Below are 22576 nucleotides of genomic sequence, written 5' to 3' on the forward strand. Positions count from 1 at the left end.
CAACAGAAGCAGTAGAATAAGTTCAGTTCAGTACAACAGAAGCAGTAGAATAAGTTCAGTTTAGTGCAACAGAAGCATTAGAATAAGTTCAGTTCAGTGCAACAGAGGCATTAGAATAAGTTCAGTTTAGTGCAACAGAAGCAGTAGAATAAGTTCAGTTTAGTGCAACAGAAGCAGTAGAATAAGTTCAGTTTAGTGCAACAGAAGCAGTAGAATAAGTTCAGTTTAGTGCAACAGAAGCAGTAGAATAAGTTCAGTTTAGTGCAACAGAAGCAGTAGAATAAGTTCAGTTTAGTGCAACAGAAGCAGTAGAATAAGTTCAGTTTAGTGCAACAGAAGCAGTAGAATAAGTTCAGTTTAGTGCAACAGAAACAGTAGAATAAGTTCAGTTTAGTGCAACAGAGGCATTAGAATAAGTTCAGTTTAGTGCAACAGAAGCAGTAGAATAAGTTCAGTAGTGCAACAGAGGCATTAGAATAAGTTCAGTTTAGTGCAACAGAGGCATTAGAATAAGTTCAGTTTAGTACAACAGAAGCAGTAGAATAAGTTCAGTTTAGTACAACAGAAGCAGTAGAATAAGTTCAGTTCAGTACAACAGAAGCAGTAGAATAAGTTCAGTTCAGTACAACAGAAGCAGTAGAATAAGTTCAGTTTAGTGCAACAGAGGCATTAGAATAAGTTTTGTTTAGTACAACAGAAGCAGTAGAATAAGTTCAGTTCAGTACAACAGAAGCAGTAGAAGTTCAGTTTAGTGCAACAGAGGCATTAGAATAAGTTCAGTTTAGTGCAACAGAAGCAGTAGAATAAGTTCAGTTCAGCACAACAGAGGCATTAGAATAAGTTCAGTTTAGTGCAACAGAAGCAGTAGAATAAGTTCAGTTTAGTGCAACAGAAGCAGTAGAATAAGTTCAGTACAACAGAAGCAGTAGAATAAGTTCAGTTTAGTACAACAGAAGCAGTAGAATAAGTTCAGTTTAGTGCAACAGAAGCAGTAGAATAAGTTCAGTTCAGTACAACAGAGGCAGTAGAATAAGTTCAGTTTAGTGCAACAGAAGCAGTAGAATAAGTTCAGTTCAGTACAACAGAAGCAGTAGAATAAGTTCAGTTTAGTGCAACAGAAGCAGTAGAATAAGTTCAGTTCAGTGCAACAGAGGCATTAGAATAAGTTCAGTTTAGTGCAACAGAAGCAGTAGAATAAGTTCAGTTCAGTACAACAGAAGCAGTAGAATAAGTTCAGTTTAGTGCAACAGAAGCAGTAGAATAAGTTCAGTTTAGTGCAACAGAGGCATTAGAATAAGTTCAGTTTAGTGCAACAGAAGCAGTAGAATAAGTTCAGTTCAGCACAACAGAGGCATTAGAATAAGTTCAGTTTAGTGCAACAGAAGCAGTAGAATAAGTTCAGTTTAGTGCAACAGAGGCATTAGAATAAGTTCAGTTTAGTGCAACAGAGGCATTAGAATAAGTTCAGTTTAGTGCAACAGAAGCAGTAGAATAAGTTCAGTTTAGTACCTGAGTGGAACTGGGCTCGTTATAAACCACAGTCTGGAAACTCGGATCTGAAACACAAACAGTGATTGGCTGAGAGAGACAGAGGAGAGCTGTGATTGGTCTAGAGTGAGATGTATTTACTACTAAGTCTAGATCAATCACACGTCTGCTGCGGAGGTCAAACATGAGTGAACGAGCCTGAGGGTCAGTGAGGGTCAGTGGGGGTCAGTGAGGGTCAGTGGGGGTCAGTGAGGGTCAGTGGGGGTCAGTGGGGGTCAGTGAGGGTCAGTGGGGGTCAGTGAGGGTCAGTGGGGGTCAGTGGGGGTCAGTGGGGGTCAGTGAGGGTCAGTGGGGGTCAGTGGGGGTCAGTGGGGGTCAGTGAGGGTCAGTGGGGGTCAGTGAGGGTCAGCAGTAGAATAAGTTTAGTTTAGTGCAACAGAAGCAGTAGAATAAGTTCAGTTTAGTGAGGGTCAGTGGGGGTCAGTGGGGGTCAGTGAGGGTCAGTGGGGGTCAGTGGGGGTCAGTGGGGGTCAGTGAGGGTCAGTGGGGGTCAGTGGGGGTCAGTGGGGGTCAGTCTCATTCTGGACGCATCAGTGTCACAAGCTTTAAGTTTAACTTGAAATGTGACGGTCTGACCTTGTGACGAGTAGATGAAGTCTTCAGTGAACTCTGAAACACACAAGAACTGGACTAGAACTGGACTAAAGCAGGACTAAACTAGAACTAAACCAGGACTAAACTAGAACTAAACCAGGACTAAACTAGAACTAAACTAGAACTAAACCAGGACTAAACTAGAACTAAACCAGGACTAAACCAGGACTAAACTAGAACTAAACCAGGACTAAACTAGAACTAAACTAGAACTAAACCAGGACTAAACTAGAACTAAACCAGGACTAAACCAGGACTAAACTAGAACTAAACTAGAACTAAACCAGGACTAAACTAGAACTAAACCAGGACTAAACCAGGACTAAACTAGAACTAAACTAGAACTAAACCAGGACTAAACTAGAACTAAACTAGAACTAAGCCAGGACTAAACCAGAATTAAACCAGAACTAGCCAGAACTAAACTAGAACCAAACCAGAAATAAACTAGAACTAAACCAGAACTAAACCAGGACTAAACTAGAACTAAACCAGGACTAAACTAGAACTAAACCAGGACTAAACTAGAACTAAACTAGAACTAAACCAGGACTAAACTAGAACTAAACCAGGACTAAACCAGGACTAAACTAGAACTAAACCAGGACTAAACCAGAATTAAACCAGAACTAGCCAGAACTAAACTAGAAGTAAACCAGGACTAAACCAGAATTAAACCAGAACTAGCCTAGAACTAAACCAGAAATAAACTAGAACTAAACCAGGACTAAACTAGAACTAAACCAGGACTAAACTAGAACTAAACCAGGACTAAACTAGAACTAAACTAGAACTAAACCAGAACTAAACCAGGACTAAACTAGAACTAAAGCAGGACTAAACCAGAACTAAAGCAGGACTAAACCAGAACTAAAGCAGGACTAAACTAGAACTAAAGTAGGACTAAACTAGAACTAAAGTAGGACTAAACTAGAACTAAAGTAGGACTAAACTAGAACTAAACCAGGACTAAACTAGAACTAAAGCAGGACTAAACTAGAACTAAAGCAGGACTAAACAAACCCTGAGCGTTGGCGTTTTCTTCGTCAGAGGAAACAGCGCTGGAGTTTGGGGGTGGTGCTTGGGTGATGGGTGGAGCCTGAGGAGGTCTGTAGGCGGGGCCATGGGCTGGAGGCGGGGCCTGTGGCAGAGGAGACAGAGTCATTTGCACGAAATGAAAATGTCAGATTGAAAAAAAGAAAACTCACCGGAATCTGCTCCAGAGGAAAATACAGCTCAGAGTCGTCCACAGAGTCCAACGAAAAACCGAAGGAACCGTCTTTAGAAACCTGACGCCGAGCACGCCTGAAACACACGCGACACGCGCCTGAAACACACGCGACGCGCGCCTGAAACACACGCGACGCGCGCCTGAAACACACGCGACGCGCGCCTGAAACACACGCGACGCGCGCCTGAAACACACGCGACGCGCGCCCGAAACACACGCGACGCGCGCCCGAGACACGTCCCCCGACGCGCGCCCGAGACACGTCCCCCGACGCGCGCCCGAGACACGTCCCCCGACGCGCGCCCGAGACACGTCCCCCGACGCGCGCCCGAGACACGTCCCCCGTGTGGGCTGTCCCCCGTGTGGGCTGTCCCCCGTGTGGGCTGTCCCCCGTGTGGGCTGTCCCCCGTGTGGGCTGTCCCCCGTGTGGGCTGTCCCCCGTGTGGGCTGTCCCCCGTGTGGAGGACACAATAAACATATTTTTAGTCAAACTGTTTAGGTGATTTGACATTAGGATTTTGCTGCTTCCCTGTTCATCGCCGCGGCAACAGAACCAGCATTTCTCATGACTTCAGCGATCGTACCGTGAGCGAAAGGCGTAGCCGTCATAGTCGTGGTAGTAGCGGCGTCCTGGGTGGTAATAGGTCAGCTGTGGACCAATCAGGTGTCGGTTGAGGAAGCGGGCGGAGCTTAAAGACAAACAGAGTGTCTCAAACACCATTATATCTTTAAAGGTGCAGTACCGGCACTCACCTGGGTGGGGCATACCTCTGGCCTCTCGGGTGGTGGTGCGGCGTAGGGGGCGGGGCGTAGGGGTCGTAGGTCAAAGCGGTGGGAGAGGGGGGAGGGGGGGGTCGGGGTGTGGGCTGGAAGCGGGGGGGCAAAACCTGGTTCTGACCCGTGAAGGAAGGCGGAGCTAGAACTAGGTCTGAGCCTTTACCCCGGACTTTCCTGAAGAACCTGTGTCTGTGTCTGTGTCCCCGCGAGTCCGGCTCTGAGGAGAGACCAGAGACCGGGTTTAGACCGGGTTTAGACCAGGACCTGTGCCCCGTGAGTCCGGCTCTGAGGAGAGACCAGAGACCGGGTTTAGACCGGGTTTAGACCAGGACCTGTGCCCCGTGAGTCCGGCTCTGAGGAGAGACCAGAGACCGGGTTTAGACCGGGTTTAGACCAGGACCTGTGCCCCGTGAGTCCGGCTCTGAGGAGAGACCAGAGACCGGGTTTAGACCGGGTTTAGACCAGGACCTGTGCCCCGTGAGTCCGGCTCTGAGGAGAGACCAGAGACCGGGTTTAGACCGGGTTTAGACCAGGACCTGTGCCCCGTGAGTCCGGCTCTGAGGAGAGACCAGAGACCGGGTTTAGACCGGGTTTAGACCAGGACCTGTGCCCCGTGAGTCCGGCTCTGAGGAGAGACCAGAGACCAGAGCTGGTTAGACCGGGTTTAGACCTTTTCTTTTAAAATTGATTTTAAAATGTTACTTTTTGTTTTTAAATCTCTAAATGGCCCGGCACCTCCTCGTCTGCCCCAAACCCTCGCAGGTCTCTAAGGTCTCGCAGGTCTCTAAGGTCTCTAAGGTCAACTGGTCAGCTCCTGCTGGACGTCCCAGAGCCAGATGGAGCCTTCTCAGTGGCTGGTCTTAGGTGAAGATCATGATGCAGGACTTACCCAGGTCTTTGCGGCACGGGGCCACGTTCCAGGCTGGGACCGGGTTCACGGGCTTCAGGTCCGTCAGAGGGACCAGGTGCCTGACCACACACACTTGACATTAGGACAGTTGCAGTAAAAGTAAAAGTATCCTCAGAGTCATACTTTTCTCCAAGTTCTTCAATGAACACTGTGACGGCCGAGCTGTGGTTTCCCACCTCCTGGATGAAGGCGTTGTAGAACTTCCCTTTGGCCTCCAGACGAACCTGTGCACACAAATATAGTGTTCAGCAAGTCTCTCCAGTTCCAGTCTCGCTCCAGAGTCTCTCCAGTTCCAGAGTCTCTCCAGTTCCAGAGTCTCTCCAGTTCCAGAGTCTCTCCAGTTCCAGAGTCTCTCCAGTTCCAGAGTCTCTCCAGTTCCAGAGTCTCTCCAGTTCCAGAGTCTCTCCAGTTCCAGTCAGTCCATCTCTTCAGTTTGAACGTCGACTTTGGAGGACTTTGGAGGACTTTGGAGGACTTTGGAGGACTGTCGAGTGAACCTGGTAAAAGAATAAAAGAGTTTGTACCTGACATTTGTCTCCGAGGAAATACTGCCGTCCGGCGAAAACCATGTAATCCGTTTTCTGCAGCTCTGAGGAGACAAAGATCTGACTGGAACCGGATCTGGTCCAGACTGGAGGGTCCAGACCAAAACTGGCTCAGATCAGAGTATTTCTGTAAGTACTTGTCATTTGTAGTATTTGTAGTGTATTGCAGTATTTGTACATTAGCAGGAGTCTTGCCACACGTCAAACTCCAGGGTCCTGTAGTACTTTAGTAATAGTATGTGTATATGTGAAGTATATTCAAGTGTTTGTAGTATATGACCTTTGCAGGAGTCTTGCCACACGTCAAACTCCAGGTTCCTGTAAACGTCGCCATCTAAAGACTTCAGAACCTTGTAAGGCAAAGTGAGGCGGGCTGGGGGCGGGGCCTCTTCTGCAGGTGGGCGGAACTTCTCTGAGGTCACACCTGGCTCCACCTCCTCCCTAAACACATGACATCATTGTTGGACCAGCTTGTGTAAATCTGCAGTGATGTCACAGCTCTGGTTGTCACGGCGATGCACCTAAACTGTCTTACCTAAAGTCATAGAACTAAAATTAAACACAAACCTTTTTCCTGACCAAACGGTCAAACATATGACCCGGGTCCAGTGCCCGTCGTAGTCCGGGTCCAGTGCCCGTCGTAGTCCGGGGTCCAGTGCCCGTCGTAGTCCGGGGTCCAGTGCCCGTCGTAGTCCGGGGTCCAGTGCCCGTCGTAGTCCGGGGTCCAGTGCCCGTCGTAGTCCGGGGTCCAGTGCCCGTCGTAGTCCGGGTCCAGTGCCCGTCGTAGTCCGGGGTCCAGTGCCCGTCGTAGTCCGGGGTCCAGTGCCCGTCGTAGTCCGGGGTCCAGTGCCCGTCGTAGTCCGGGGTCCAGTGCCCGTCGTAGTCCGGGGTCCAGTGCCCGTCGTAGTCCGGGTCCAGTGCCCGTCGTAGTCCGGGGTCCAGTGCCCGTCGTAGTCCGGGGTCCAGTGCCCGTCGTAGTCCGGGGTCCAGTGCCCGTCGTAGTCCGGGGTCCAGTGCCCGTCGTAGTCCGGGTCCAGTGCCCGTCGTAGTCCGGGGTCCAGTGCCCGTCGTAGTCCGGGGTCCAGTGCCCGTCGTAGTCCGGGGTCCAGTGCCCGTCGTAGTCCGGGGTCCAGTGCCCGTCGTAGTCCGGGGTCCAGTGCCCGTCGTAGTCCGGGGTCCAGTACCTGTCGTAGTCCGGGTTCAGGTCTTGGTCGCTGCAGACTGACAGACTGTTCCTGAATCTTCTTCCTCCGACTCTGAACTGATCCAGAGCCTGAACCAGATCCGCCTCCTCCAGACCGAACACGCCCACGTACAGGACCTCAAAGACCAGAGCTGAGAGAGACAGATCACACTGAGGCCCTGAGGTCCTCACATACTCACACTGAGGCCCTGAGGTCCTCACACACTCACACTGAGGCCCTGAGGTCCTCACATACTCACACTGAGGTCCTGAGGTCCTCACATACTCACACTGAGGTCCTGAGGCCCTCACATACTCACACTGAGGTCCTGAGGTCCTCACATACTCACACTGAGGTCCTGAGGTCCTCACATACTCACACTGAGGTCCTGAGGTCCTCACACACTCACACTGAGGTCCTGAGGACCTCACATACTCACACACTCACACTGAGGTCCTCACACTGAGGTCCTCACACACTCACACTGAGGTCCTCACACTGAGGTCCTCACACACTCACACTGAGGTCCTGAGGTCCTCACTCACACTGAGGTCCTGAGGTCCTCACATACTCACACTGAGGTCCTGAGGTCCTCACATACTCACACTGAGGTCCTGAGGTCCTCACATACTCACACTGAGGTCCTGAGGTCCTCACACACTCACACTGAGGTCCTCACATACTCACACTGAGGTCCTCACATACTCACACTGAGGTCCTGAGGTCCTCACATACTCACACTGAGGTCCTGAGGTCCTCACATACTCACACTGAGGTCCTCACATACTCACACTGAGGTCCTCACATACTCACACTGAGGTCCTCACATACTCACACTGAGGTCCTGAGGTCCTCACATACTCACACTGAGGTCCTGAGGCCCTCACATACTCACACTGAGGTCCTGAGGTCCTCACATACTCACACTGAGGTCCTGAGGTCCTCACATACTCACACTGAGGTCCTGAGGCCCTCACATACTCACACTGAGGTCCTGAGGCCCTCACATACTCACACTGAGGTCCTGAGGTCCTCACATACTCACACTGAGGTCCTGAGGTCCTCACATACTCACACTGAGGTCCTGAGGTCCTCACATACTCACACTGAGGTCCTGAGGTCCTCACATACTCACACTGAGGTCCTCACATACTCACACTGAGGTCCTGAGGTCCTCACATACTCACACTGAGGTCCTGAGGTCCTCACATACTCACACTGAGGTCCTCACACTGAGGTCCTCACATACTCACACTGAGGTCCTGAGGTCCTCACATACTCACACTGAGGTCCTCACACACTCACACTGAGGTCCTGAGGTCCTCACATACTCACACTGAGGTCCTGAGGTCCTCACATACTCACACTGAGGTCCTCACACTGAGGTCCTCACATACTCACACTGAGGTCCTGAGGTCCTCACATACTCACACTGAGGTCCTGAGGTCCTCACATACTCACACTGAGGTCCTGAGGTCCTCACATACTCACACTGAGGTCCTGAGGTCCTCACATACTCACACTGAGGTCCTGAGGCCCTCACATACTCACACTGAGGTCCTGAGGCCCTCACATACTCACACTGAGGTCCTGAGGTCCTCACATACTCACACTGAGGTCCTGAGGTCCTCACATACTCACACTGAGGTCCTGAGGTCCTCACATACTCACACTGAGGTCCTGAGGTCCTCACATACTCACACTGAGGTCCTGAGGTCCTCACATACTCACACTGAGGTCCTGAGGTCCTCACATACTCACACTGAGGTCCTGAGGTCCTCACATACTCACACTGAGGTCCTGAGGTCCTCACATACTCACACTGAGGTCCTCACATACTCACACTGAGGTCCTGAGGTCCTCACATACTCACACTGAGGTCCTCACACTGAGGTCCTCACATACTCACACTGAGGTCCTGAGGTCCTCACACACTCACACTGAGGTCCTGAGGTCCTCACACACTCACACTGAGGTCCTGAGGTCCTCACACACTCACACTGAGGTCCTGAGGTCCTCACATACTCACACTGAGGTCCTGAGGTCCTCACATACTCACACTGGCAGAGCGCTGCAGATTGAGGGTAACTTCTGGGGTAAACTATGTCGTAGTGTCCGTTTATGGAACAGCAGAGTGTCACCTAAACAACCAATCAGAGCGCAGCATCAAACACATGAGCCAATCAGAGCACACAAACAGATGAATCTGGACCAATCAGAGCAGACCTTCTCGGTGTAGTCTTCATCTGCAATGACAGTGGCTGGTTTCCCCGGGTAACGGTAGATCAGGAAACAGCGCCTGGATTCAGACAAGACTTTCATCTAAACCTGCTGTGACCTCTGACCTCTGACCCAGGCTGCCTGTTAGCTTTAGCTACAGATGCTAACTCTTGTAGTAGTGAGCCGAGTTAGAACATCGACTCTAAAATCGTGTTCTAAAGTCTGGATTAGTGTTCAGACCGTGGCCTCCAACTCCGCTGTAGAGCGCTTCCTCAGACGGGCCCTACCGTAGAGCGCTTCCTCAGACGGGCCCTACCGTAGAGCGCTTCCTCAGACGGGCCCTACCGTAGAGCGCTTCCTCAGACGGGCCCTACCGTAGAGCGCTTCCTCAGACGGGCCCTACCGTAGAGCGCTTCCTCAGACGGGCCCTACCGTAGAGCGCTTCCTCAGACGGGCCCTACCGTAGAGCGCTTCCTCAGACGGGCCCTACCGTAGAGCGCTTCCTCAGACGGGCCCTACCGTAGAGCGCTTCCTCAGACGGGCCCTACCGTAGAGCGCTTCCTCAGACGGGCCCTACCGTAGAGCGCTTCCTCAGACGGGCCCTACCGTAGAGCGCTTCCTCAGACGGGCCCTACCGTAGAGCGCTTCCTCAGACGGGCCCTACCGTAGAGCGCTTCCTCAGACGGGCCCTACCGTAGAGCGCTTCCTCAGACGGGCCCTACCGTAGAGCGCTTCCTCAGACGGGCCCTACCGTAGAGCGCTTCCTCAGACGGGCCCTACCGTAGAGCGCTTCCTCAGACGGGCCCTACCGTAGAGCGCTTCCTCAGACGGGCCCTACCGTAGAGCGCTTCCTCAGACGGGCCCTACCGTAGAGCGCTTCCTCAGACGGGCCCTACCGTAGAGCGCTTCCTCAGACGGGCCCTACCGTAGAGCGCTTCCTCAGACGGGCCCTACCGTAGAGCGCTTCCTCAGACGGGCCCTACCGTAGAGCGCTTCCTCAGACGGGCCCTACCGTAGAGCGCTTCCTCAGACGGGCCCTACCGTAGAGCGCTTCCTCAGACGGGCCCTACCGTAGAGCGCTTCCTCAGACGGGCCCTACCGTAGAGCGCTTCCTCAGACGGGCCCTACCGTAGAGCGCTTCCTCAGACGGGCCCTACCGTAGAGCGCTTCCTCAGACGGGCCCTACCGTAGAGCGCTTCCTCAGACGGGCCCTACTGTAGAGCGCTTGGTCGTTGGCTTAATTAAAAGTGTTTGACCTGTAGAGCTGTGACAGGGCCTTAATCTCCACCTGTCCCACCGTCTCCTGTGGAAACAAGACACTTCACACAACAGTACTGCAGAGTACTGCAGAGTACTGCAGAGTACTACAGAGTACTGCAGAGTACTACAGAGTACTACAGAGTACTACAGAGTACTACAGAGTACTGCAGTACTACAGAGTACTGCAGTACTACAGAGTACTGCAGTACTCTGTAGTACTCTGTAGTACTGCAGTACTACAGAGTACTGCAGTACTACAGAGTACTGCAGTACTACAGAGTACTACTCAGTCTTTATTACTGTGGCACAGCTCTGACCTTTGGATCCTCCAGACGCTGCAGGTATTTCTCAAACGAACCTTCAACGAACTGTAAAGACCAAAAAACATCTTCTAAAACTGGACCAAATTTAAAGAGCAGCGGGTCTGGAGCGGGTCTGGAGCGGGTCTAGAACGGGACTAGAGCAGGACTAGGGCAGGACTAGGGCAGGACTAGGGCAGGACTAGGGCAGGACTAGGGCAGGTCTGGAGAAGCTCCTCACCGGGTCAAAGTGGACGTGGTTGGCCCTCATGTGGTCGGCACAGTCCTGGCGGATCTTCTGGTGATAGTTCTGAGAGAAATACAACTGGAAAACAGAAGGAGCTTCAGGGTCTGAAGCATCAGACACTAGCAATAGCAATAGCAATAGCAATAGCAATAAATAGCATGTTTTAATTGAATGTTTAACATATTGTCACGACCTGCTTCTGGGCCGCGACAATGTAGGATATGCAGATGACCTCTTCATGTTGCCATGGTGACAGGAATGTGGCTAAGGCGTTATCACTAACAACCCCCATGTGGAGATTGATGACATCTCTGCAGGAGCAGAGACACTTTGAACACTGGAAATAACTTTCTATCTCAGGACTTCTTTTGGATTAAAATGAGTCATTTTCTCTCCAAGACAAAAGCTCAAACTCTAAAAAGACTTTGTGGTTTTAGTAACAATCATGTTATTGTGTTCTACACGTTCATTTAGCTCTTTTAGAACTCGTCTTGTGGATCATTTGACCTTTTTGAACTATGTGTCCTAATGTTACTAATGAACCAGGGCTGCACCGACCGACACTTTCCTCACCTGTGTCACGTGACTCACCTGCTCGGACACCGCCCGGAACAGACTGGACGCGTCTCGTGCGACCATCTTCCTGTACAGACCGAGGCTGCACAGGTACTCGTCCATGTTCACAAAGTACTTCTTTAGTCCCTTCTGCATCCTGGGCCAGGAACCGGGTCTAAAGAGCAGAGGAACCATGTATAAAGAGCAGAGGAACCAGGTCTAAAGAACAGAGGAACCGGGTCTAAAGAGCAGAAGAACCATGTATAAAGAGCAGAGGAACCAGGTCTAAAGAACAGAGGAACCGGGTCTAAAGAGCAGAGGAACCGGGTCTAAAGAGCAGAAGAACCGGGTCTAGGAACCGGGTCTAAAGAGCAGAGGAACCGGGTCTAAAGAGCAGAGGAACCATGTATAAAGAACAGAGGAACCGGGTCTAAAGAGCAGAGGAACCGGGTCTAAAGAGCAGAGGAACCAGGTCTAAAGAACAGAGGAACCAGGTCTAAAGAACAGAGGAACCGGGTCTAAAGAGCAGAAGAACCATGTATAAAGAGCAGAGGAACCAGGTCTAAAGAACAGAGGAACCGGGTCTAAAGAGCAGAGGAACCGGGTCTAAAGAGCAGAAGAACCATGTATAAAGAGCAGAGGAACCAGGTCTAAAGAACAGAGGAACCGGGTCTAAAGAGCAGAGGAACCGGGTCTAGGAACCGGGTCTAAAGAGCAGAGGAACCGGGTCTAAAGAGCAGAAGAACCGGGTCTAGGAACCGGGTCTAAAGAGCAGAGGAACCGGGTCTAAAGAGCAGAGGAACCATGTATAAAGAGCAGAGGAACCGGGTCTAAAGAGCAGAGGAACCGGGTCTAAAGAGCAGAGGAACCGGGTCTAAAGCAGAGGAACCGGGTCTAAAGCAGAGGAACCGGGTCTAAAGCAGAGGAACCGGGTCTGAAATGAAACTAAATAGTTTTCTACTCTAATATTCAGAACAAAAACCTGTCAAACTCAAACCTTCCGCACATAATTTCCCAAATAATTAAACTAAAAGCGAATAAAAGGGATAAAAGACGAACCAGGCGGAGCGCGCGCGGGTCACGTCACGTGAGGCGGGAGCAGGTGTGCGTGATCAGGCTGATGAGCGCGTGCCACTGACGGTGCTCACGCGCCCGGACATGAGCCCGGAAGTGGAACTGTTCTAATCTTTATTTACAGCTTTATTAAATCATCTTTATTTACAGTCTTTACATCATTTATGTCATGTTCTGATCGGGCTCATGCTGACTTCAGAGTCATGTGCGCTGGCTCCTGCAGGGGGCGCGGGCTCCTGCAGGGGGCACTACTCTCTCACTTTGCACACAGCACCATAGAAGAACAGCGCTTTGCACTGCGCATGCGCCTGACCCGGCTGCGCCTCACTTTATGTTTTCATCCTGATCCTGACCTCAAAGTCCCGGACCGGACCCGGACTGATCCCGAACCGGACCCGGACTGATCCCGGACCCGGACTGATCCCAGACCAAAGCCCGGCCCCATGCGGCTCCTGCGGCTCCTGCGGCTCCTGCGGCTCCCGGGGGCGGCTGCAGCCCGGTGCCGCCTCCCGCTCACCCTACGGTCCTCCTGCCACCTCAGAATCCTCCGGTACCGCTCCGCCAGCTCCGCTCCGCCTCAGAACCGAACCGCTAAGCAGATCCGGTCTGACTTCATAGAGTTCTACCGGGCCCGGGGTCATGAGCTGGTCAAGTCCAGCCCAGTCCGGCCTCGTGCGGACCCGAGTCTGCTGTTCGTCAACGCGGGCATGAACCAGGTAAGAACCGGGTCAGAACCGGGTCAGAACCGGGTCAGAACCAGGTCAGAACCAGATCAGAACTAGGTAAGAACCGGGTTTACGCGCACATGAAGTAGTTTAGGTGCACATGAAGTAGTTTGAAGTAGTTTACGTGTACATGAAGTAGTTTACGTGTACATGAAGTAGTTTACGTGTACATGAAGTAGTTTACGTGCACATGAAGTAGTTTAGGTGCACATGAAGTAGTTTACGTGCACATGAAGTAGTTTGAAGTAGTTTACGTGTACATGAAGTAGTTTACGTGTACATGAAGTAGTTTACGCGCACATGAAGTAGTTTGAAGTAGTTTACGTGTACATGAAGTAGTTTAGGTGCACATGAAGTAGTTTAGGTGCACATGAAGTAGTTTGAAGTAGTTTACGTGTACATGAAGTAGTTTACGTGTACATGAAGTAGTTTCCGCGCACATGAAGTAGTTTCCGCGCACATGAAGTAGTTTAGGTGCACATGAAGTAGTTTAGGTGCACATGAAGTAGTTTGAAGTAGTTTACGTGTACATGAAGTAGTTTACGTGTACATGAAGTAGTTTACGTGCACATGAAGTAGTTTACGTGTACATGAAGTAGTTTACGTGTACATGAAGTAGTTTACGTGTACATGAAGTAGTTTACGTGTACATGAAGTAGTTTACGTGCACATGAAGTAGTTTACGTGCACATGAAGTAGTTTACGTGCACATGAAGTAGTTTACGTGCACATGAAGTAGTTTACGTGCACATGAAGTAGTTTACGTGCACATGAAGTAGTTTACGTGCACATGAAGTAGTTTAGGTGCACATGAAGTAGTTTACGTGCACATGAAGTAGTTTACGTGCACATGAAGTAGTTTACGTGCACATGAAGTAGTTTACGTGTACATGAAGTAGTTTAGGTGCACATGAAGTAGTTTAGGTGCACATGAAGTAGTTTACGTGCACATGAAGTAGTTTACGTGTACATGAAGTAGTTTACGTGTACATGAAGTAGTTTAGGTGCACATGAAGTAGTTTGAAGTAGTTTACGTGTACATGAAGTAGTTTACGTGCACATGAAGTAGTTTACGTGCACATGAAGTAGTTTACGTGCACATGAAGTAGTTTACGTGCACATGAAGTAGTTTACGTGCACATGAAGTAGTTTACGTGCACATGAAGTAGTTTACGTGCACATGAAGTAGTTTACGTGCACATGAAGTAGTTTACGTGCACATGAAGTAGTTTAGGTGTACATGAAGTAGTTTAGGTGCACATGAAGTAGTTTGAAGTAGTTTACGTGCACATGAAGTAGTTTACGTGCACATGAAGTAGTTTACGTGCACATGAAGTAGTTTACGTGTACATGAAGTAGTTTAGGTGCACATGAAGTAGTTTACGTGCACATGAAGTAGTTTACGTGTACATGAAGTAGTTTACGTGTACATGAAGTAGTTTAGGTGCACATGAAGTAGTTTGAAGTAGTTTACGTGTACATGAAGTAGTTTACGTGTACATGAAGTAGTTTACGTGTACATGAAGTAGTTTACGTGCACATGAAGTAGTTTACGTGCACATGAAGTAGTTTACGTGCACATGAAGTAGTTTACGTGCACATGAAGTAGTTTACGTGCACATGAAGTAGTTTACGTGCACATGAAGTAGTTTACGTGCACATGAAGTAGTTTACGTGCACATGAAGTAGTTTACGTGTACATGAAGTAGTTTAGGTGCACATGAAGTAGTTTGAAGTAGTTTACGTGTACATGAAGTAGTTTACGTGTACATGAAGTAGTTTACGTGTACATGAAGTAGTTTACGTGTACATGAAGTAGTTTAGGTGCACATGATGTAGTTTACGTGCACATGAAGTAGTTTACGTGTACATGAAGTAGTTTACGTGTACATGAAGTAGTTTACGTGTACATGAAGTAGTTTAGGTGCACATGAAGTAGTTTACGTGCACATGAAGTAGTTTACGTGTACATGAAGTAGTTTACGTGTACATGAAGTAGTTTACGTGTACATGAAGTAGTTTACGTGTACATGAAGTAGTTTACGTGTACATGAAGTAGTTTAGGTGCACATGAAGTAGTTTACGTGCACATGAAGTAGTTTACGTGTACATGAAGTAGTTTACGTGTACATGAAGTAGTTTAGGTGCACATGAAGTAGTTTGAAGTAGTTTACGTGTACATGAAGTAGTTTACGTGTACATGAAGTAGTTTACGTGTACATGAAGTAGTTTACGTGTACATGAAGTAGTTTGAAGTAGTTTACGTGCACATGAAGTAGTTTACGTGTACATGAAGTAGTTTGCAGTAGTTTACGTGTACATGAAGTAGTTTACGTGCACATGAAGTAGTTTGAAGTAGTTTACGTTTACATGAAGTAGTTTACGTGTACATGAAGTAGTTAACAGTAGTTTACGTGTACATGAAGTAGTTTACGTGTACATGAAGTATTTTGAAGTATTTTACGTGTACATGAAGTATTTTACGTGTACATGAAGTAGTTTACGAGTACATGAAGTAGTTTGCAGTAGTTTACGTGTACATGAAGTAGTTTACGTGCACATGAAGTAGTTTACGTGCACTTGAAGTAGTTTACGTGCACATGAAGTAGTTTACGTGTACATGAAGTAGTTTACGTGTACATGAAGTAGTTTACGTGTAAATGAAGTAGTTTACGTGTACATGAAGTAGTTTACGTGCACATGAAGTAGTTTACGTGTACATGAAGTTGTTTACGTGTACATGAAGTAGTTTGAAGTAGTTTACGTGCACATGAAGTAGCTTACGTGTACATGAAGTATTTTACGTGTACATGAAGTAGTTTACGAGTACATGAAGTAGTTTGCAGTAGTTTACGTGTACATGAAGTAGTTTACGTGCACATGAAGTAGTTTACGTGTACATGAAGTAGTTTACGTGCACTTGAAGTAGTTTACGTGCACATGAAGTAGTTTACGTGTACATGAAGTAGTTTACGTGTACATGAAGTAGTTTACGTGTAAATGAAGTAGTTTACGTGTACATGAAGTTGTTTACGTGTACATGAAGTAGTTTGAAGTAGTTTACGTGCACATGAAGTAGTTTACGTGCACATGAAGTAGTTTGAAGTAGTTTACGTGCACATGAAGTAGTGTTTTTAGTGTTTCTGGAGGACATGCAGCACTTCACAGCAGGGCCCCAGCAGCAGGGCCCCAGCAGCAGGGCCCCAGCAGCAGGGCCCCAGCAGCAGGGCCCCAGCAGCAGGGCCCCAGCAGCAGGGCCCACAGTTCACACATTGTTTTTTGGCTCCCGAGCCCCAAAAAACAATTCAGGATTAGTTCGTCCCCCCGGGACCGGAGCCGGGTCGCGGCCCCGGGGACCGGGACCAGAGCCGGGTCGCGGCCCCGGGGACCGGGACAAGAGCCGGGTCGCGCCCCCGGGGACCGGGACCAGAGCCGGGATAAAGCAGCTCTTTGTAACAGTGGCTCTGACCTTCTGGTGTCTCTTCAGTTTAAGCCCCTCCTCCTGGGCGTGGCTGACCCGCGCACGCCGCTCTCGTCGCTCCGCCGTGTGGTCAACTCACAGAAGTGCGTCCGAGCCGGAGGCAAACACAACGACCTGGACGACGTGGGGAAAGACGGATCTCACCACACGTTCTTCGAGATGATGGGCTCCTGGAGCTTCGGGGACTACTTCAAGGTTAGGACCAGGACTGGACCAGGACTGGACAGTGTCTTAGCGTGTTGTCCTGTCCTCAGAGCGAGGCGTGGACAGTGTCTTAGCGTGTTGTCCTGTCCTCAGAGCGAGGCGTGGACAGTGTCTTAGCGTGTTGTCCTGTCCTCAGAGCGAGGCGTGGACAGTGTCTTAGCGTGTTGTCCGGTCCTCAGAGCGAGGGGTGGACAGTGTCTTAGCGTGTTGTCCTGTCCTCAGAGCGAGGGGTGGACAGTGTCTTAGCGTGTTGTCCTGTCCTCAGAGCGAGGGGTGGACAGTGTCTTAGCGTGTTGTCCTGTCCTCAGAGCGAGGCGTGGACAGTGTCTTAGCGTGTTGTCCTGTCCTCAGAGCGAGGGGTGGACAGTGTCTTAGCGTGTTGTCCTGTCCTCAGAGCGAGGCGTGGACAGTGTCTTAGCGTGTTGTCCTGTCCTCAGAGCGAGGGGTGGACAGTGTCTTAGCGTGTTGTCCTGTCCTCAGAGCGAGGGGTGGACAGTGTCTTAGCGTGTTGTCCTGTCCTCAGAGCGAGGGGTGGACAGTGTCTTAGCGTGTTGTCCTGTCCTCAGAGCGAGGGGTGGACAGTGTCTTAGCGTGTTGTCCTGTCCTCAGAGCGAGGGGTGGACAGTGTCTTAGCGTGTTGTCCTGTCCTCAGAGCGAGGCGTGGACAGTGTCTTAGCGTGTTGTCCTGTCCTCAGAGCGAGGCGTGGACAGTGTCTTAGCGTGTTGTCCTGTCCTCAGAGCGAGGCGTGGACAGTGTCTTAGCGTGTTGTCCTGTCCTCAGAGCGAGGCGTGGACAGTGTCTTAGCGTGTTGTCCGGTCCTCAGAGCGAGGGGTGGACAGTGTCTTAGCGTGTTGTCCTGTCCTCAGAGCGAGGCGTGGACAGTGTCTTAGCGTGTTGTCCTGTCCTCAGAGCGAGGGGTGGACAGTGTCTTAGCGTGTTGTCCTGTCCTCAGAGCGAGGGGTGGACAGTGTCTTAGCGTGTTGTCCTGTCCTCAGAGCGAGGGGTGGACAGTGTCTTAGCGTGTTGTCCTGTCCTCAGAGCGAGGGGTGGACAGTGTCTTAGCGTGTTGTCCTGTCCTCAGAGCGAGGCGTGGACAGTGTCTTAGCGTGTTGTCCTGTCCTCAGAGCGAGGGGTGGACAGTGTCTTAGCGTGTTGTCCTGTCCTCAGAGCGAGGCGTGGACAGTGTCTTAGCGTGTTGTCCTGTCCTCAGAGCGAGGGGTGGACAGTGTCTTAGCGTGTTGTCCTGTCCTCAGAGCGAGGGGTGGACAGTGTCTTAGTGTGTTGTCCTGTCCTCAGAGCGAGGGGTGGACAGTGTCTTAGCGTGTTGTCCTGTCCTCAGAGCGAGGGGTGGACAGTGTCTTAGCGTGTTGTCCTGTCCTCAGAGCGAGGGGTGGACAGTGTCTTAGCGTGTTGTCCTGTCCTCAGAGCGAGGCGTGGACAGTGTCTTAGCGTGTTGTCCTGTCCTCAGAGCGAGGCGTGGACAGTGTCTTAGCGTGTTGTCCTGTCCTCAGAGCGAGGGGTGGACAGTGTCTTAGCGTGTTGTCCTGTCCTCAGAGCGAGGGGTGGACAGTGTCTTAGCGTGTTGTCCTGTCCTCAGAGCGAGGCGTGGACAGTGTCTTAGCGTGTTGTCCTGTCCTCAGAGCGAGGCGTGGACAGTGTCTTAGCGTGTTGTCCTGTCCTCAGAGCGAGGCGTGGACAGTGTCTTAGCGTGTTGTCCTGTCCTCAGAGCGAGGCGTGGACAGTGTCTTAGCGTGTTGTCCTGTCCTCAGAGCGAGGCGTGGACAGTGTCTTAGCGTGTTGTCCTGTCCTCAGAGCGAGGCGTGGACAGTGTCTTAGCGTGTTGTCCTGTCCTCAGAGCGAGGCGTGGACAGTGTCTTAGCGTGTTGTCCTGTCCTCAGAGCGAGGCGTGGACAGTGTCTTAGCGTGTTGTCCTGTCCTCAGAGCGAGGCGTGGACAGTGTCTTAGCGTGTTGTCCTGTCCTCAGAGCGAGGCGTGGACAGTGTCTTAGCGTGTTGTCCTGTCCTCAGAGCGAGGCGTGGACAGTGTCTTAGCGTGTTCTCCTGTCCTCAGAGCGAGGCGTGGACAGTGTCTTAGCGTGTTGTCCTGTCCTCAGAGCGAGGCGTGGACAGTGTCTTAGCGTGTTGTCCTGTCCTCAGAGCGAGGGGTGGACAGTGTCTTAGCGTGTTGTCCTGTCCTCAGAGCGAGGGGTGGACAGTGTCTTAGCGTGTTGTCCTGTCCTCAGAGCGAGGGGTGGACAGTGTCTTAGCGTGTTGTCCTGTCCTCAGAGCGAGGCGTGGACAGTGTCTTAGCGTGTTGTCCTGTCCTCAGAGCGAGGCGTGGACAGTGTCTTAGCGTGTTGTCCTGTCCTCAGAGCGAGGGGTGGACAGTGTCTTAGCGTGTTGTCCTGTCCTCAGAGCGAGGCGTGGACAGTGTCTTAGCGTGTTGTCCTGTCCTCAGAGCGAGGCGTGGACAGTGTCTTAGCGTGTTGTCCTGTCCTCAGAGCGAGGCGTGGACAGTGTCTTAGCGTGTTGTCCTGTCCTCAGAGCGAGGCGTGGACAGTGTCTTAGCGTGTTGTCCTGTCCTCAGAGCGAGGCGTGGACAGTGTCTTAGCGTGTTGTCCTGTCCTCAGAGCGAGGGGTGGACAGTGTCTTAGCGTGTTGTCCTGTCCTCAGAGCGAGGGGTGGACAGTGTCTTAGCGTGTTGTCCTGTCCTCAGAGCGAGGCGTGGACAGTGTCTTAGCGTGTTGTCCTGTCCTCAGAGCGAGGCGTGGACAGTGTCTTAGCGTGTTGTCCTGTCCTCAGAGCGAGGCGTGGACAGTGTCTTAGCGTGTTGTCCTGTCCTCAGAGCGAGGCGTGGACAGTGTCTTAGCGTGTTGTCCTGTCCTCAGAGCGAGGCGTGGACAGTGTCTTAGCGTGTTGTCCTGTCCTCAGAGCGAGGCGTGGACAGTGTCTTAGCGTGTTGTCCTGTCCTCAGAGCGAGGCGTGCTCCATGGCCTGGACTCTTCTCACTGAGGTCTATCACATCCCTAAAGACCAGCTCTATGTGTCCTACTTCAGTGGACATCCAGAGATGGGACTGTCCCCAGACCTTGAGACCAGAGAGGTGTGGCTGCAGCTGGGGTAAGTCAGGACCAGGACCAAGACTCCTGCTTCTCCTCACACCTCCTCCTGCTTCTCCTCACACCTCCTCCTGCTTCTTCTCCTCACACCTCCTCCTGCTTCTCCTCACACCTCCTCCTGCTTCTCCTCACACCTCCTCCTGCTTCTCCTCACACCTCCTCCTGCTTCTCCTTACACCTCCTGCTTCTCCTCACACCTTCTCCTCACACCTCCTCCTGCTTCTCCTCACACCTCCTCCTGCTTCTTCTCCTCACACCTCCTCCTGCTTCTCCTCACACCTCCTCCTGCTTCTCCTCACACCTCCTGCTTCTCCTCACACCTCCTCCTGCTTCTTCTCCTCACACCTCCTCCTGCTTCTTCTCCTCACACCTCCTCCTGCTTCTCCTCACACCTCCTCCTGCTTCTCCTCACACCTCCTCCTGCTTCTTCTCCTCACACCTCCTCCTGCTTCTTCTCCTCACACCTCCTCCTGCTTCTCCTCACACCTCCTCCTGCTTCTCCTCACACCTCCTCCTGCTTCTCCTCACACCTCCTCCTGCTTCTCCTCACACCTCCTCCTGCTTCTTCTCCTCACACCTCCTCCTGCTTCTCCTCACACCTCCTCCTGCTTCTTCTCCTCACACCTCCTCCTGCTTCTCCTCACACCTCCTCCTGCTTCTCCTCACACCTTCTCCTCACACCTTCTCCTCACACCTCCTCCTGCTTCTCCTCACACCTCCTCCTGCTTCTTCTCACACCTCCTCCTGCTTCTCCTCACACCTCCTCCTGCTTCTCCTCACACCTCCTCCTGCTTCTCCTCACACCTCCTGCTTCTCCTCACACCTTCTCCTCACACCTCCTCCTGCTTCTCCTCACACTTCCTCCTGCTTCTTCTCCTCACACCTCCTCCTGCTTCTCCTCACACCTCCTCCTGCTTCTCCTCACACCTCCTCCTGCTTCTTCTCCTCACACCTCCTCCTGCTTCTTCTCCTCACACCTCCTCCTGCTTCTCCTCACACCTCCTCCTGCTTCTCCTCACACCTCCTCCTGCTTCTTCTCTTCACACCTCCTCCTGCTTCTTCTCTTCACACCTCCTCCTGCTTCTTCTCCTCACACCTCCTCCTGCTTCCTCTCCTCACACCTCCTCCTGCTTCCTCTCCTCACACCTCCTCCTGCTTCTCCTCACACCTCCTCCTGCTTCTTCTCCTCACACCTCCTCCTGCTTCTTCTCCTCACACCTCCTCCTGCTTCTCCTCACACCTCCTCCTGCTTCTTCTCCTCACACCTCCTCCTGCTTCTTCTCCTCACACCTCCTCCTGCTTCTTCTCCTCACACCTCCTCCTGCTTCTTCTCCTCACACCTCCTCCTGCTTCTTCTCCTCACACCTCCTCCTGCTTCTCCTCACACCTCCTCCTGCTTCTCCTCACACCTCCTCCTGCTTCTCCTCACACCTCCTCCTGCTTCTCCTCACACCTCCTCCTGCTTCTCCTCACACCTCCTCCTGCTTCTCCTCACACCTCCTCCTGCTTCCTCTCTTCACACCTCCTCCTGCTTCTCCTCACACCTCCTCCTGCTTCTCCTCACACCTCCTCCTGCTTCTCCTCAAACCTCCTCCTGCTTCTCCTCACACCTCCTCCTGCTTCCTCTCCTCACACCTCCTCCTGCTTCTCCTCACACCTCCTCCTGCTTCTCCTCACACCTCCTCCTGCTTCTCCTCACACCTCCTCCTGCTTCTCCTCACACCTCCTCCTGCTTCTTCTCCTCACACCTCCTCCTGCTTCTCCTCACACCTCCTCCTGCTTCTCCTCACACCTGCTTCTTCTCTTCACACCTCCTCCTGCTTCCTCTCCTCACACCTCCTCCTGCTTCTCCTCACACCTCCTCCTGCTTCTTCTCCTCACACCTCCTCCTGCTTCTCCTCACACCTCCTCCTGCTTCTTCTCCTCACACCTCCTCCTGCTTCTCCTCACACCTCCTCCTGCTTCTCCTCACACCTCCTCCTGCTTCCTCTCCTCACACCTCCTCCTGCTTCTCCTCACACCTCCTCCTGCTTCTCCTCACACCTCCTCCTGCTTCTTCTCCTCACACCTCCTCCTGCTTCTTCTCCTCACACCTCCTCCTGCTTCTCCTCACACCTCCTCCTGCTGCTCCTCACACCTCCTCCTGCTTCTCCTCACACCTCCTCCTGCTTCTTCTCTTCACACCTCCTCCTGCTTCTTCTCTTCACACCTCCTCCTGCTTCTTCTCTTCACACCTCCTCCTGCTTCTTCTCCTCACACCTCCTCCTGCTTCTTCTCCTCACACCTCCTCCTGCTTCTCCTCACACCTCCTCCTGCTTCTCCTCACACCTCCTCCTGCTTCCTCTCCTCACACCTCCTCCTGCTTCTCCTCACACCTCCTCCTGCTTCTCCTCACACCTCCTCCTGCTTCTCCTCACACCTCCTGCTTCTCCTCACACCTTCTCCTCACACCTCCTCCTGCTTCTCCTCACACTTCCTCCTGCTTCTTCTCCTCACACCTCCTCCTGCTTCTCCTCACACCTCCTCCTGCTTCTCCTCACACCTCCTCCTGCTTCTTCTCCTCACACCTCCTCCTGCTTCTTCTCCTCACACCTCCTCCTGCT

The 22576-nt window shown here is 51.6% G+C and overlaps 2 protein-coding genes across 4 annotated transcripts in view; one reads left to right on the forward strand and one right to left on the reverse strand.

Annotated features, from left to right (window-relative positions):
* The window catches only part of alg13 (ALG13 UDP-N-acetylglucosaminyltransferase subunit), a 22301-nt gene extending 10769 nt beyond the window's left edge, over positions 1–11532 (reverse strand). For both annotated transcript variants that reach the window (XM_072439601.1, XM_072439600.1), the window contains exons 1-17: positions 11407–11532; positions 10810–10893; positions 10587–10637; positions 10266–10312; positions 9016–9088; positions 8849–8930; positions 6790–6940; positions 5886–6046; positions 5585–5649; positions 5184–5284; positions 5040–5119; positions 4127–4367; positions 3958–4062; positions 3351–3447; positions 3166–3283; positions 2125–2157; positions 1510–1556 (exon numbers count right to left, since the gene is read on the reverse strand). In XM_072439601.1, the coding sequence (XP_072295702.1) occupies positions 1510–1556; positions 2125–2157; positions 3166–3283; positions 3351–3447; positions 3958–4062; positions 4127–4367; positions 5040–5119; positions 5184–5284; positions 5585–5649; positions 5886–6046; positions 6790–6940; positions 8849–8930; positions 9016–9088; positions 10266–10312; positions 10587–10637; positions 10810–10893; positions 11407–11526 (1656 nt within the window). In that variant the 5' untranslated portion in view covers positions 11527–11532. The remainder of the gene's footprint in view (positions 1–1509; positions 1557–2124; positions 2158–3165; positions 3284–3350; positions 3448–3957; positions 4063–4126; positions 4368–5039; positions 5120–5183; positions 5285–5584; positions 5650–5885; positions 6047–6789; positions 6941–8848; positions 8931–9015; positions 9089–10265; positions 10313–10586; positions 10638–10809; positions 10894–11406) is intronic.
* A 1276-nt stretch (positions 11533–12808) lies between these two features.
* aars2 (alanyl-tRNA synthetase 2, mitochondrial (putative)) overlaps positions 12809–22576 on the forward strand; it is a 49572-nt gene continuing 39804 nt past the window's right edge. The window contains exons 1-3 of one of the 2 annotated variants that reach the window (XM_072439596.1): positions 12809–13160; positions 16657–16845; positions 19829–19974. In XM_072439596.1, the coding sequence (XP_072295697.1) occupies positions 12888–13160; positions 16657–16845; positions 19829–19974 (608 nt within the window). In that variant the 5' untranslated portion in view covers positions 12809–12887. The remainder of the gene's footprint in view (positions 13161–16656; positions 16846–19828; positions 19975–22576) is intronic. The other variant, XM_072439595.1, reaches the window with a different exon arrangement.

Source organism: Eucyclogobius newberryi, unplaced genomic scaffold (genome assembly GCF_026437365.1).
Source record: "Eucyclogobius newberryi isolate DKJ021-1_F unplaced genomic scaffold, fEucNew1.0.hap1 SCAF_99, whole genome shotgun sequence".
NCBI classification, from domain to species: Eukaryota; Metazoa; Chordata; class Actinopteri; order Gobiiformes; family Gobiidae; genus Eucyclogobius; species Eucyclogobius newberryi.